The 13,380-nt window shown below is 38.1% G+C and overlaps 2 protein-coding genes and 1 long non-coding RNA gene across 7 annotated transcripts in view; 1 reads left to right on the top strand and 2 right to left on the bottom strand.

Annotated features, from left to right (window-relative positions):
- shaker (Potassium voltage-gated channel protein Shaker) overlaps nucleotides 1-13,380 on the top strand; it is a 203,604-nt gene that overhangs the window by 116,694 nt on the left and 73,530 nt on the right. The gene's annotated exons all lie outside the window — the stretch shown is intronic.
- On the bottom strand, nucleotides 2,370-3,543 carry LOC122419252 (uncharacterized). Its single transcript, XM_043433665.1, has 2 exons — nucleotides 2,880-3,543; nucleotides 2,370-2,788 (listed from the first exon to the last, which is right to left on the bottom strand). The coding sequence occupies exons 1-2, from the start codon at nucleotides 2,958-2,960 to the stop codon at nucleotides 2,480-2,482; spliced, it is 390 nt and encodes a 129-aa protein (XP_043289600.1). The 5' UTR covers nucleotides 2,961-3,543; the 3' UTR covers nucleotides 2,370-2,479.
- LOC122419254 (uncharacterized) lies at nucleotides 10,153-13,128 on the bottom strand. Its single transcript, XR_006262861.1, has 3 exons — nucleotides 11,955-13,128; nucleotides 11,493-11,852; nucleotides 10,153-11,017 (listed from the first exon to the last, which is right to left on the bottom strand). It is a non-coding gene; the product is annotated as an uncharacterized lncRNA (long non-coding RNA).

The following is a 13,380-nucleotide window of genomic DNA, read 5'->3' on the forward strand; positions in this document are numbered from 1 at the left end:
ACTTGAGTGTCTTGACCCGAAAGAAGAGTCAATACCGTGTTGCATATACCCCCTGCCAATTCAAAATCTTCTACGGGGACGTAACACAATATAAAAATTTGGTGTCAGAAGTGGGATAGGTGTGGTTTGATCCAGTCGAGCACACATTTGTTTGTCAACTATGTCACAGCGCACGATACCAGGGTTGCAACCACGTCGAGTTACTCGGGGGACACACGCTGCTATATCCCGAAATCAATTGCACTATGGCCTGCAAGGATTGTTCCGAAATGGTAGTTGCAATAACGGCCGCGGATCGATGTAAAAACTGCATCAAACAATACCTAGAATCATGGTATATACTAGATCGACTCCGTTATGTCTCCGTCCAAGGAGAACCCGAACCCTACGGGTTGTTAGTGGCCTTCGAACCACTTCCACCACCCATGGTGGAAGAAATGTCAACCCCAGAAGTAGAGCTTTGAAGTCTAATCGCGGAATTACACGACAACCCAAAAATCATAGCAGGGGACCAAAACCTGAACAACTAATTTTTCTTAAAAGCAAGCACGAGGTAATTGACGCACCAAAACATCCTTATACGGAACAATGGGTATATCAAAATATCAAGATTGTTACCAAATTCTTAAACGAAGCACTGGGAGGAAAACTTCAGTTGTGCGGAGAAGATTGGTGGAAGGACCTTAGAAAAGTTACCGAGAATGAAACAGCTTCACCAAAACCCAACCTAACCATTGGTACCACCATCACCACGATCACTACTACCACCACTAATATACTATAAAAAAAAAGGAAAAGAAAAAAAAAGGAAGAAAATAAAATAAAATAAAAAAAAAAATAAAATATATACATATAAAAAAAAAAAAATATATAAAAAAAAAAAAAAAAAATATATATATATATATAATAATAATAATAATAATAAATAATAATAATAATAACCACGTATAAGGCTTTAACTGCACGGTTATGATACACAGAAAAAGAATAAAATAATACACATGACACTAACTGATATATATTTCCTATTATATCTATTACAGAAAAAAATGGAAGCCATGTGTACCGGGAAAAATCATGTAAGCAAGAATAAGAAACTTGTAATAATGATTATATCGAACTTTTTGGCTCGACTTGAACGTGGAAGAACCGAAATACCAAGAATCGAAGTAGAAGAGTTTATCGATACTTTAGCCCTTGCCTTGGATTGCCTAGGAATCCTCGTATATAATCCATTTACTTGCAAAAACAGAGGCACCTCGGCAATGTGTATCATTAACGCATCGCCTGTCATATGTCACACTGAAACTATACACAAAAATCTGAACGCAGATGAAACACGGTTAAACGTATTAGTCAGAGCAGCATACGATTTATTGATTAGATACGAAAGGGAGGAAAGCACTGTATACCGAAAGTTCAAGGGAGTCTACAAGAAAGAGCCATAATAACAATGGAAATTCTATCTATACACATATACAATATATGCCAGGTCTACAATAAGTACAGCCAATGAGCAAGCATGAGGAATATGATCATAAAATACCATATATATATATAATTTTCACAGCCACATGTGGAAGGCGGAAACGAATGTTTGACGTCACAAACTACGACTTGTGAAGATATTTTTCCATGCCCGTTAATGACTTCGGAACCAGATGCAATTGATGAAGACCTCAATAGGGCTTTAGAATGGTTAGATGCCGAAGAATTAAATCTTAAAGAAACTAACCCTACAAAACCGCATAATCAACCACCAACAGAAAGTTCAGTTCAACCTAGTGCAACGGACGCTCCTCCAGAGGAAAAAAATGACGAAGACATGGCACAAAAAGGAAAAGAAGATCTCACTCTCCGAGCCTTGATGACCAGAGAAATTCGTAGACAATGGTACGATGAAATGAAGTACTGGAATCAAGGGGGGGCTCAAACCCGACCATACAAATGCGCAAACTGTTGGAAAAGATATACCCGCAGACGTGATGTTAAGAGACATATCACTTGTCAAATCACAAAGGAACGACTTGAGGGTAAACAGGTGCATGTAAAAGGATCCAGAAAGAAAAGATTGAACCTTATACGAAATTACAAGAATTTAAAAACTGCAATAGACGCTTTATCTGGAGATGCGACGACCAAATAAGACACCGCGCTACGCTGGAAAAAAAAAAAAAAAAGGGAACCACGAAAATTATTGCGCTCAATCTACTCATTCCACACCGACGAGTAACAATGCAAATCATCAATGGCGCAACATGTTTACGATTCCACATTTACCATACAGGGACCAACTGAGCGCACAACCAATCCCGCGAGAGATTCTTAACGAATACAGGAAGAAAAAAAATTTGAATCTTGCACAAAAATACAAGGGAAAAACTGCGATATGCGCTTTAATACGACGCCTTAATAACTCGCAACAATATACATAATTAGAAAGAATATATTATCTTCTTTCTCTTCCAAGTTTTTTTTCCTATCTTACATTTGCCACATCGTCATACCACTGAGGCCCAAGTTGAGCCCATAGGTGATCCCAGGACACATCTTCAACCAGCCCCGGAAATGGACTCATGGAAAATAAACGCCGCAGCCCTAGAAGGTCACCAGGCATGTGCTCAAGCGACCAAGCATCAAAATCTTTACTGATAGCATCTTCGCGCCACAGCTTCAACACTGACAGACGACAGATAGCTCGTCGTCTCCATACTTCGTGTAGCCGCTTCATAAAAGGAACGGCCCATACATTTTCAACCGGACCAGCATAATCATCACGAGTTATTCTCTGGAACAACAGAATAGTGGATAAGTTACGCAAAAATAATTAAAAGAATAACATATATATATAATATTTAAGGTTAAAGAAACTATAATACCATATAGATGAAATCCGCATCTTCACAATACGCAATATTGGCATCAGGATTCGCCATAGTCCAGATACGTTTATTTGGCATATTTGTTAGTAATCTAAAAAGGGGAAAATACGTTTAGAAAGGAAAAGAGTACAGAGACAAGGTAGAAATGAGGAGAGACACGAAGTAAGCCTTCGAAGAAAAGGAATCACGAAAATTTAAACGATACTAACATTCGAATAATTATTCATGATACACACCTACATAAATATACTTATTATAAAATATTCATAAGGAAAGTATAAGAGAGAAATCACAAACACTTACCGAAAGGAAGAATTCACCAAATCACACTAAAACACAGTCTGAGAGATCATATGTTTAACCAAGTGCTTATATACTAAACGAAACGAGCCAGATAAATCAAGAAACGGAGAAATTTTTACAAAAACAAAAACAGAGTCAAAAACACATGCGGACATGTGTGGGCATTGCTACGCATATGCCCTATCTTAAGGGGGGAGGTGTTACATCATGATCAGTAACCCCTGACCTAACGAAAAACCTATTAGATACAAAGTAAGAAAAATGTAGTACGCAGAAAAATAAGTCTCCCATTTTGGAAAAAACAAATATCATATCAGCGCATAAAAATTATCAAGGCAAGGCAAAAGTGGCCGCCTAACGTGACTCACTCAGCGCAACACGGATAGACTCACACAACTTCACTGAGAAACGCGCAACACGGATACTCACACAACTTTACTGAGAAACGCGCAACACGGATACTCACACAGCTTCACTGAGAAACGCGCAACACGGATACTCACACAACTTTACTGAGAAACGCGCAACACGGATACTCACACAACTTCACTGAGAAACGCGCAACACGGATAGCCTCACACAACTTCACTGAGAGTCACGCGCCAGAAAAGACATAAAACTGTTGTTCAGTTCATGTGCAAGAAGGCCACGAGTACCCCTTCCTTTCATTATCTGCAAATCATTGGCTATGGGAAAATAGGTCACATGCGCGACCCAGGACTTCCAAAGCTCATCCCTCAAGACGCAAAACTCACGTCATGTTTTGCGCCACCAATCAGAAGAAAAGAAGTAGATGGGGGAAACCCTATAAAAACGGGGGGCAAGTGCCCAGAAGGCAGTGAAGCAGCGCAGCAAGGAAGCACAGATAAAAAGAAAGATCCAATTAGTCTTTGTTACCACGCCCGCGAATAAATTAAAGAAAAGGACTTAGTCAGAATTTCTCATCGGCTCTTATCCAAAGTTGAACTTAGAAAATTTTCGAAAAGTAAGCTCACTCAATATCTCAGACTCAACCAAAGCGGAAATTTCAATTAAAATTACAATAAATATAATTATAAATATTGTAACCTATCTCGGAGCGAGCATTTGTAACTGCTCGAAACCTACGACGACGCTTCGACCCGGACCATTGTAAAGCAAATATAAGAGGGAACAACCAGTACCTTCCAATAAAGAGTAACATCGATTAACCCACCAAGGAAAAACCCTGTGAGTACACTTTTATTCCAACAAACCACATCGTCACCCCCCAGAGGGTTCATCACCTGCATGCCATCGGGGTCTAAATCAACCTAACTCGCAAAAAGGAAATATCATTCTTGCTCTCCCATACTCAATCGACGTGGCTCTCGTCCCTGGGTAAAGGACTTGAGTGTCTTGACCCGAAAGAAGAGTCAATACCGTGTTGCATATACCCCCTGCCAATTCAAAATCTTCTACGGGGACGTAACACTGTCGAAGAAAGTAGTACTGGGGTGATACTGGAAAAAGTACTCTTAACTCCTCGGAGTTAAAAGTTAATCCCCCGCCATTACTACTTTGTTCGACAGCTGCGAAAACGCCTAGAACAGATCCCGGAGATACTTTCAAAAAAGCTCCGAAATGTGGTTACGTTATATGAAGTATTGTGTGTACCTCGGAGGCAAAAACTTTTCCTTCTTTCGTTTTGCAGAGTAGTTGTTTTGATTTGACTCTCCCCGGATATCTAATCTCCTATAGACAACAGATAACGCAATCTATTAATCAAACGGAAAATGGATGTATCCATAAAAGTTTCTAGGGAGGAGCCAGAGCGTAAAATTATATCGTATTGTTTGCAATCCGCATACATTACAATCAGCATCATCGGGATCGAGAGCTTTGATATTCGGGACTCAAATACTTTATTGGTTTCAGGTTTCCCTTATGTACACAGGATTATGGTTTTGGTTGAGTCCACTAATGAGTCAGAATTTATGATTCCGTAACTGTTTCGTCATTAAAGAATACCCGTACAAAATCATCGTGACAGGGCTGAAGGAGACTATTAAAATCTTTTGCTGATACTTTCGGCTATGGTTTTTTGGAGTCTTCACTTGGCTAACGCCATTATAAAATCAAAAACCGCCTTCACTTCAGCGATTTTAGCGCGAGGTTGATATACGGCTACGCGGTCACCTATTCAAGTACTGGCTTCAGCCAAAGCTGCTCGACCTGGGAGATCGCCAAAGCCACAAATTGACCATCGCTGTCCCTAGTGCTTCCCTCAGAATTGGCAGTATTAGACTGCTCACTCATCCAGTACTGAACAAAAGCCGTATTAGCAGCCGACGATATTTCAGATAGCGGAGGGTTGGTCTTAACATTTGAGATCGGATTGGAATTTTCAACGCGGTAAGCGCGTACGTCCACTTATGCGAATCAGCCCAATAGGTACCAGCCAGAGAATACTGAATGACGTATGAGACTTCCGAAATTGACAGACGCATCATCGAAAGAAATTTCAGTGCTCAGCTTTGAATCTTTGAGATCTTTCATGGAATTACATACATACGTATACATGTTAATATGCAATACAAATTATGTGTTTCATAAGTGGCTCATTAAAATTAATTTATGTAGTATCGATAGATAGTACATAAACTTTTCTGTCCCTTATTGATTTATACAGATGGAGGCTGAATCCCTGTCAAACCCAAATTACAGTACTAATGCGAAGTCACCTCAACACTCATCAAAGTTCCTTAAGCCAGCGTAATTCCCACGTAATATGCAAATGCGGTGCTTCATTTCACGGCTTCTGAAATCATGAATCACAGTGCGTGTGTTTCCATTAATTCACTCACTGGTTAAACTTCACATACTGATGCGTGGACATGATAGGGTCACTTGTATTTCCAAGAAAGCAGAGATAGAGAGAGAGAGAGAGAGAAGACTCACTCGTGCACTCTTGACCCTACTCATTAATCATCTGGTGTACCGTACAGGAACTCTCTCGTTACTGACTTCGGAAGTAAATCCATGATTACACAAGGATCGTCTCCATGTATCTGTTGCCGGCAAGACTAAACTTGAGGCTAAACTAGTTCTTTGCATCCGATTTTTACTGCAAACTAGTTTCTCCTTCTCGGATTTCAGGATAAACTAGTTTGGCTATCGTCAAATTAACTTGTTCGACTGAGCTTTATTCAATTCGTTCTGGATTAGCTTTGATTGATAGTGTATAAGTTCACTGAGAAATCCGACTGATAGTGTATCGTCCATTTGGAAATTCGACTCTTGTAGATTCATACAAACTCTGAATAATACGCGCTTAAATAAAAGGTAACGGCATTTCGGTATTTTGTGTTCTTCTTATTGATGGTGGACTTTTCTAGCTACCTCTTGGAATTCTATGATGATGAAGCGCAGTTCAAGAATCCTAAAAAACATGAAAAACATGGCTTGCAAAATTCTTACGTAATCATTGACCTTGAAGAAAAGAGTGCAGAAAATGTTTCTAAAATATTTCCGATGCCCAAATCAAAAGAGTACTATTTTCGGGATACTACCTTACCGATAAAGACAGAAACTTTAAGGTGAAAAAACGCAGTTCTGAATAAGAGTAGGCCATTGAATACTCACGTGAGAAAAAAAATTCTCTGAGAATTGTTTTTTTCTAAAATTTTTTCGATAATCTCACAGAGACTGCTCCCGAAACTTTTTATGAAATTTTCTCGCTAGTCTCGCAAAGGCAGTTCCTGAGATTTTCTCTCTGCAAAACTAGTATAAAAAGTTACGAAAAGTCTCGAAAACAGCCTCGATGAGACTTTCTGGGAAAGAAAGTTCCTCTAACGGTCCTAGTGCGCGAGACTTCTACAGAGGTCTTTGCGAGATTTTCTAGAGACTTCTTCCACCAGAATCATTATATTATTTTTGTAATTCCGACAATCCAACTACGGAGACTGTTCAACAAAGCTCTTTTATTTTTCCAAAGATACATTGAAGTTGTCAGCAAAATGGGCTATTGATTCATCGGACTCATAACAATTTGCTAATGATTTTTTAGGCTCGTAAATTTTAGTTTATATCCAATTTGATCTCGTACGAGGATCAGGGTCTTGAAATGAAAATCCCACGCGGAATGTCGTATATGAAGATATGCGTATGATGTATGCATGTGTGCATGGGGCTTAGCGAGCTGATGAGGAGATGATCGAAGCGATATTCATGATGCCGCTTAGCAGATCCATACCTATACTACTCCTGCTCGTGTCTCTTGTGCATAGTATATTAGCTCCCGTTCAACAATCATATTTGGTACATAGAGAGTATATAACGTAAAATCATCATGTCTCGTGCCAGGTCAGATAAATTCGTAGGATTCTGTAGTATTTGTACTATTAGTCGAGCCAAGATATAATAGTCCAATATAAAAACGATTTGCAAGCGTATGAACGAATGAATTTGAATTTAATGATTACTTCGAATTCCAATTATTTGTGACAGTACTCGTACAAAAATAGTGCATGAATTAAACTATATTTCATATTCTTCATTTTGCTTCCTCATCGAGGAAGCTTTGTGACGATGAAAAATTTTTTTTTCTAGTTTTCAATGTCCATGTGCTCAAAATCATATCTAGAAAAAATGTCCGCGCGCGCGCGCGCGCATGTGTGTGTGTGTGTGTATGTTATGGCACTGAAAAATTCAAACGCTTATAACTCGGAAGCAGTTTGAGATACAGGGCTACCGTTTTGCACAGATGTTAATCTATGCAAGCTCTTCACTCTCTGATAATTTTGTCAGAATTTTTAAAAAATTACGAATCTGACGACGTTTTGAAATTTTCATGAAAAGCGTGTCGGCGCTCTAACTTTCGAAAATTTAGAGATTTATTAATAATTTTTTTTTTTTAAATAGACTATCATAATGGGAAGGTTGGTATTGAATTTGGGGAATATCGGTTGAGCGGTTCAAATTTTATGACATTTTGAATTTTACGAAAATATGAGTTTTTCAAAAAATCGTCCAACCGCTTCAATTTTTGGAAATTTTATAAGATATTGTATATAAGTCTGCACTTCCTCTATACTTTCCAGCAAAGTTGTCGAAATTTTCTTTAATTTCAATGTAAATAGAAAAATGATGAAAATTGAAAGTTGCAAACTGTTTTTTCTGATGGCTCGTCATTTAGTTTTTTTTTTTTTATGAATTTAAACAAAGAGATAAATTAAAGTTCGTAAAAGAAGGTAGAGAAAATACATTATTTCCTTGTATACAAAAAAATGCTGCAAATAAAAATTTGCAAATTGCTTCCTCAAGATGGTCAAGATGCACGATGCTCGAAGCTTCCTCCATGAGGAAGCCAAAATGAAAAATATAGCACCTCATAGAGTAAGCTTTGAGCATCGTGCATCTTGACCATCTTGAGGAAGCAATTTGCAAATTTTAATTTGCAGCATTTTTTATATTGATCCAAAAAAAATATTGATGTGATATGCTTGTGTTCCTCAGTGATTAGAGATTTATGCAGCCCCACATTTTGAAAGATTGAATGAATGATTCCTCTTGGAAGTTTCTGTAAAGGTTCTACAAAATATTTTTCCTGAAAAATCATTGTTGAAAATATCTTGGATATCAATGACCTATCTACCGAGGACAGAAGTTTATTTCGTCGATTTCGAAAACGGGTTGGATTTCCTTCGTTCATAGGGGATTCGAAACGAAAGAGTCGGTAGTAAAGAACTGGCAAGTAGCCAGATGGAAAACGGGAAACGAAATTTTACATTCACTTAAGTGGCACAATTCCGTATATATTCAGCTGCGTGAAGTTGCATTCAATGCAATTGTATATTCTTTGTCCTTTTTTAATTAAATTTTTTTCGCTATCTACGGTGGTCGGCGTTGCGTCGATTTGCAGTGACCCGTAGTATCCGTTGCGCCAAAATTTCCCGCATAAATAACGTCAGTTCTCCACACCGATACCATCGCGCAATATCGTTGAATCCGGGGATTCGACGGAGTCTGACGATGACGACGAAGCCGAGGACGAGGCCACATTGAGAAGTGGTTTCTGGCAGAACGGCGTGAAATAGGCGCGCTAAATGTTATCTGCTCCCAACTATACAAGACATTCTAGACGAAATCGGAAACTGGGAATTCCTAGGGTTTTGCAGCTTTATCATAATCCTGCACATCAATCTTGTCTTTTTGTATATTTTCCATTAAATATATTTCTCAAATAGAGCAGGAAAAATTTGTTGCAAATTTCAGAAATTTTTAATGCATTCCGATGCGATGTCGATTTTTCTAAACTGAATTCATTTTTATTTTTACTTTAAGCCTATCATACATAACGCAACATCATCTAAACATTTTTCATATTTTTTTTTGTCACACCATTTCAAAATAGTTCATAACAAACAATTCACAATGACTCAGCAATGGGTCTACAGAAATCATATATTTCATATTTTAAGCAAATTATTTCAGCATCACCGACTGATGTTTGTTTTTTCGTCTTGAAATGCCTCATGCATTAATACGTACTGATATTATGGGTACGTATCGGAATACAGGCGCTATAGTTAACACGCGGTTTCGCGGCGATAGTGCAAGAGAGTGATAGAAATAGAACAGCAATCTCCAAGTGGAGATGGCATACCATATAGTGGTCCAGCAAAGTATCGATCAATTGATCGTTGCGTTCATCTCTAGGGCCTACTAACTGAGGAGGGATTTCTAACAGCTCTGACAATATTTTGCACTCGCGGAATCCATAAAAAATGTAGAAACTTTTAAAACGGATTGTAATTAACTTCATTGATGGCCGTATCGTTACTCGGAAAGGTGCACAAGTTTAATTGAAATATCGGCTTGCCTTGTTCCTCATTTTCGAAGTTTCGTGAGTATCACATTGAAATTTATTCCTTCTATAATAATATATCTACCTACACGACAAGGATGAAGGAGAAGAAAAGTCAGGAAACCGTAGGTTTCGCAAAAGTTCATTGTACTGGAACAGATGGCTATAATTCCAGAAAGAATATGTTTACAAAAACAGATTTGATGAGGTTAATTCAATGATTCAATACAATTTTTATGAAATGCGAATTGGGAAAAAATGTAATTCCGAGTTTTCGGGTCTTTATCATTGAAATGTGGATCCAGCAGACACGTTTATCAGTTAAATCTTCGACGTTCTTCATAAGAACATGTACCAGAGATAATATCTTTGTTCATTCGAAAAAATGAATTTTGCACCATTTCCTTTAATCCTCTAAACTGCCAAGCCAAGTACACGGATGCCATCAGAATTGACTGTGAAACATTTAAGGTAAAATCGAGGATGTTGCAAGGCACGGCAGGATGTAGCTCCGGATGGAATGGTGAGTTCGTGGTTTTCTCCGGTCACATTCGAATCTAGTCGAGTACGTACACACATAGGAACAGAGATAGCATGTACATCAGAAGGGAGAACGGATTTGACTGGGGGAGGTGTCGCAGACTGGTTTATCAGGGACGCCCATACACAACGGGCGTTCAACAGTTGAGCATCAATTAGGAAGCAATTCAAGCCATCTCACGGAGAAACATTGAGATAAATATACGTTGAGATAAATATAGGATATACAGACCTATCTGCCAAACAAGCTCTTCCCTCGCCTTTTCCTTTTCCCTTCTTTCTTTGCCACATGTGTTGCAGCCCTATACAAAAACATTAGAGAGTACATACCAGATTACCCTCTCTGGTTTAAGAAAAAAGGAAAGAGAGAGCTCTCTGTGTCCCGTTGATCTCAGCGGTTTTACCCTTCGCTCTCCCGAGCCAACGATCCTCTCAGCTTCCACTTCAACTCCACAGTCCACTTAAGCTGGAGAAGAAGAGAATTGGTGCAGTAAGTTCAAGCATCTCTTTCCCAAGCGAAATGGTGAGAAAAAGAGGCAGGATAAATTGCGGGGTTCAGTTGGTTCACATCAAATTTTTTTCGTCCACACCTCCGCTTTATGATTTTTTCGCAAGAAATTTCGACAAACTGTATGAATTAATCATTAAAAATTCCACTAATTCAATTAAAAAAAAAAATAAAAACAAAAAAATAATATAATATTTTTAAAAACATGGATCGAGGGCTCATTGAGAATGGAGTGCCTGTAAACAGACTTTTTTATTCATCAGGAACATATGTTAGTTCAATTGACTCTTATCTGCTACATTAATCCAAAATAATGCTAAGCTATATTTTTTTTTCAAAATATGTATAATCCATTTGAACACCGTTCATTCTCGATACTAAATTCTGCTTGATTCACTGGAATAATCGTGTAATAAATCAAGCTCACCATTACCTCATTCTTCCTCTTCCAGACGTCTTTATAAATTTACGATTGAATTGCCAATTTTTTCATCCTTGACGAGCTCGGAATCTATCGTTCCGTTAATTAAGCATCAATCATTGAAATCGGCGCGCGTGGCGATATATTCGAGAGGGATAAAGGTTCGGCGAACGCGTGGCCGCGGCGAAGGTTTGAATGTAGGTCAAATATTATTGATGTAAAATCGATGATTCAAGCACAACTAATTTATCCTCCAAACTGAGCGATATGGTTTTAATTGGATTACAATTGATGATATCGGATACGCACGCATTATCGGTACGATCTATTATGCATTTATGCATTATTATATCCATATGTGCATTTTTTCTTCTGAAATATTGAATTTTTCAAATATTTTGAAAGTATCACAAAATTCCCTTATTTCATTGTTCTACTTTTCTACGAGGAGAAACTGGAAGCCTCAACCCTTACTGAGGCTTCCTGTTGGGTGTTCCTGCGTGGTGTTTACTATCGATGTTTTTCTCTTTCGAAAAAACATATCTTTGGTGATGGCTGAGGCTTCTTACTGCTTCGAAATGCTTCCTTTTTCTCAAAGAGAAAAATACAATAGATGTTCATGATCATCGTCAAGGCGGGGGGAAGTGTACATCCCTTGCGCTCAAAAACGTCAAAGGAAAAGCTTCTGTCAATCCTTGCTCTATAGACTTAGTGTTGTTATTCTATACACACAAGACAAACAGTAGGGATCGAGGTTCTAAAGCGCTGGTTGGTGATTATGCTGGAGAGCTGAAAGGAGAGAATCGGAGAGAACTCTCGACTCTTACTTCGAGTTCGTTACCGTAGAGGATTTTGCGTCGAAACAAATGGAAAAGGTGGTTACTCTGTGCACTATCAACCTTCATAATTTATGAATATTACCCTTCTCGTGTCTCGTCGTATTGCATTTGACAATTCCGTTTACGTATCTTCTGCACCACTTTTACCAAAATGGAACAATGTTTTATTCCTTCAATAAATGGTGGACGAAACTCAATTATTTCACGGAGAAAATTTTTTGGGATAAGATCAGCCATTCATTGATTAAATAATACAAAGCTGTACTTACACCTACAGTAATTGATCATTCTTCGTCCGGAAAATTTCAGTTTTTCGATCTGGTGATTTCAATTTTCAGAGTTGAAATGCTCCGAAGACTGATTTGAAATTACAGAAGACAGCGTTTTTCCTCGAAATAAATTATACTTATTAGTGATTACGACGTTTATTGATGTGAATATTCATACCTTAGTATCCATACCTTAGACAGCATATGTGAAAAGACGGTCCTAAAAACAAAGTAATGCAATTTCATGCTTATAGCCTTAAACGCTCAAATTGACAGTCCGGATTTAGTATGCACTCAATTAGAATTCAGTCGATCTCAACACATTAGATAGCGCCGAGCGCGTCACGGTGAATCCGTTTTAATAATAATTTCTTAATGCACTGAGAATATTTGAACGACTTTTTCAATCGAAAAAATCTTCCTGAGCACCAGCAAAAATATGCAGATGAATTTTGTCCTAAACGTCATCCTTGATCCATGTTTCTGGCAAAGATGAAAAGAAATCGTAAAACAAAACAGAACATGGTATTGTTTACAAAGAATACGGAATATCTCCGGATATGAGAATGAATAACTCATGAATGGCTTCACGAGGTCCCTAGAACATGGGCAACCTTTCAATACAGTTATAATCCTGTTCAACGACGCTTGGAGTCTGCTCTTGTTTTTATTCTTCAACTGTTGAAGCAGCTCGACTAGTCTTCAATGTATAATATAGTACGTTCCAGATGAAATAGTTTGATAATGTTCTATGAGTTTTGAGAACAGATTCGATTCTTTTCGAAATCTTTG

The sequence above is a fragment of the Venturia canescens genome, chromosome 1 (genome assembly GCF_019457755.1).
Source record: "Venturia canescens isolate UGA chromosome 1, ASM1945775v1, whole genome shotgun sequence".
Taxonomy (NCBI): domain Eukaryota; kingdom Metazoa; phylum Arthropoda; class Insecta; order Hymenoptera; family Ichneumonidae; genus Venturia; species Venturia canescens.

What these genes read in the sequence shown, in the direction of transcription:
- LOC122419252 (XM_043433665.1), bottom strand. Translation starts at nt 2,960, where the DNA reads ATGCCAAATAAACGTATCTGGACTATGGCGAATCCTGATGCCAATATT. An exon ending in ATGCGGATTTCATCTATATG is followed by an intron (nt 2,789 to 2,879) that starts GTATTATAGTTT and finishes CTGTTGTTCCAG; the next exon opens with AGAATAACTCGTGATGATTA.